This window comes from Aplysia californica, unplaced genomic scaffold (genome assembly GCF_000002075.1).
Source record: "Aplysia californica isolate F4 #8 unplaced genomic scaffold, AplCal3.0 scaffold00346, whole genome shotgun sequence".
Taxonomy (NCBI): Eukaryota; Metazoa; Mollusca; class Gastropoda; order Aplysiida; family Aplysiidae; genus Aplysia; species Aplysia californica.
In genome coordinates, this window is record NW_004797616.1 from 358197 (window position 1) to 360403 (window position 2207).

The 2207-nt window shown below is 37.3% G+C and overlaps 1 protein-coding gene across 1 annotated transcript in view; it reads right to left on the reverse strand.

Annotated features, from left to right (window-relative positions):
- The window catches only part of LOC101859258 (protocadherin Fat 4), a gene marked incomplete at its 5' end in the record, with an annotated part of 115844 nt that overhangs the window by 46054 nt on the left and 67583 nt on the right, over positions 1 to 2207 (reverse strand). Inside the window, 3 exons of the mRNA XM_035970948.1 lie at positions 530 to 721; positions 1266 to 1406; positions 1950 to 2135. Coding sequence (XP_035826841.1) covers positions 530 to 721; positions 1266 to 1406; positions 1950 to 2135 — 519 coding nt within the window. The remainder of the gene's footprint in view (positions 1 to 529; positions 722 to 1265; positions 1407 to 1949; positions 2136 to 2207) is intronic.

The following is a 2207-nucleotide window of genomic DNA, read 5'->3' on the forward strand; positions in this document are numbered from 1 at the left end:
TGTAAATATATAGAAATGTCTTTTATGTATATATTATACACATAAACACAGCAATTGTCACAAGGAGAAGAGACTACTTTTAATTTCCTGGGCTTTGCCACACAATTATAAAGAAAATTTCATATGTTGAAGATATCATCAAAGTCATAAAAACGATTGCAGAATATCAATCAGAATGTTAAAATTCAAAATGCATTTGCCCAGTTACAAAAAACAGACAAAAATTTTCACAATCTATATATTTTTAGAAAGGAGACATGTCTATAATCAATAATTAATTACAACAAAGACAACTGCAACAATTTCAACAGCTATATCAACAACAAAAGTAACACCAACAATTACACAACAACAAACAGTTGAGACTTTAGAAATACGGTTAAGTCCAAAAGAAGTCAACAATGTTGTGTAGCATACCACAGAATCTACATTAACAACAACAGTAACATCAACAACTACAACAACCAACAAGTGAAATATTTTTAATTCGCTAGAGTCCAAAAGAAGCCAACAACATTGTGTAACATACCACAGAATCCACATCCCTGGTGCTGACAGTGTACACAGAGGAACCCGGCGGCGCGTTGAAGTTGATGCTGGTTGAGTACGGTTCGTTCAGGAACTCGGGAGCATTCAGGTTACGTTGTACGTTAATCCTCACGCTTGCTGGAACAGGAGACACTCGCACAGGATCGCCGATGTCACGAGCCAGAACGGAGAACTGGACGAGACACGGGGAGGACAAGGAATGAAAGCGTTGCATTTAACATTTCTGTTTCTTAGATGAGCCCTACTTGAAACAATGTCTAACTTAAAAATGAACTAGTATAATTTGTCCTCAAAGATACCTCCTTTGAAGACATTGAAAGCAGTAACTTATTATGTAACTGCTGTGTCTATGATGACATTGAAGCAGTAATTTACATTCTAAAATTGGGTCTTTGAAGATATTGAAACAATAACGTACGGTTTAATTGTTGTGTCTATGAAGACACTGAAGCAATAACTTACTTTATAACTGTTGTGACTATGAAAAGATTGAAACAGTAACTTACTTTGTAAATGTTGTGTCTATGAAGACATTGAAACAATACGTATGGCTCTTTTCGTCTATGCAGACGGTCAACTTAGCTTAAGATGGTCTTCATGCAACTTCTTTCATGGCTATTTCATCCTATGTTTGAAGTGCAGATTCTGTCGCAGTGCTTGCATGTCAGTGACGTTGATTGAAGCTCTGTATTTCCGATACTGAAACAATAACTTACGGTGTAACTGCTGCGTCTGTTGAGGTCGCCTGTGAGGGGAGCCCGGATCGAGATGACTCCGGTGGTGGAGTCGACCTGGAAGTAGTTCCTGTTGAAGTTGTTCACATCCTGGATCTCATAGCGCACCGTGTTGAACGGCGACTGAGGGAGATACAGAGAGAAATTGTCAAAATTACAGAAAATAAGAAATTCACATCAGTGTATCAAAACAGTTGTCTTCAGTACAAGATAGAGAAATCTGAAAAAACAAATCAGATTTCGGAAAGAGTTTCCTTCTAATACATTTGAATAGTTCAAGGCAGCCACCCACTGTCAAGGAGCAAAATAGAGATCTTAGACAGATAGACATCTTAAACAGTGGTATCATTACACTATTAAAAAATTGCAAGGGAAGTATAGTGAGAAGTGGTCATTTGTACAGATGATTGTCTTCAAAAAGTGGTCACCATAGCAGGTTCGACTGTAATTTTCACTTACTACTACTACTACTACTACTACTACTAATAATAATAATAATAATAATAATAATAATAAATAGCATTTGTATAGTGCAAAACACCGCTCTACAGCAAGCTCTATGCACTTAACACTATATCCCTTGCTTCAAAGCAAAATTTCTACAAATACAAATCATGTCTTTGTTACAATCTAACACTGTCCAAAATGGTTCGGAACAAATCTTACTCTTGAATCGGAGTCCGTTGCTTGCACTTGAAGGATGGAGGAGCCGATGACCCTTGTCTCCAGAATGGTCTCCTCATAGCTGGGCCGCACAAACTCCGGGTCAAACAGATTACGGATGACCGTGATGGACACAACAGCTGTGGCGCTACGAGCTGGGCTTCCTCCGTCCCTAGCAACTACACGACCCTAGAAATAATAAAAAATAATTTAAAATAGTTTAAAAATAATCGAAAATAATTTTTTAAATTACACTTTTAT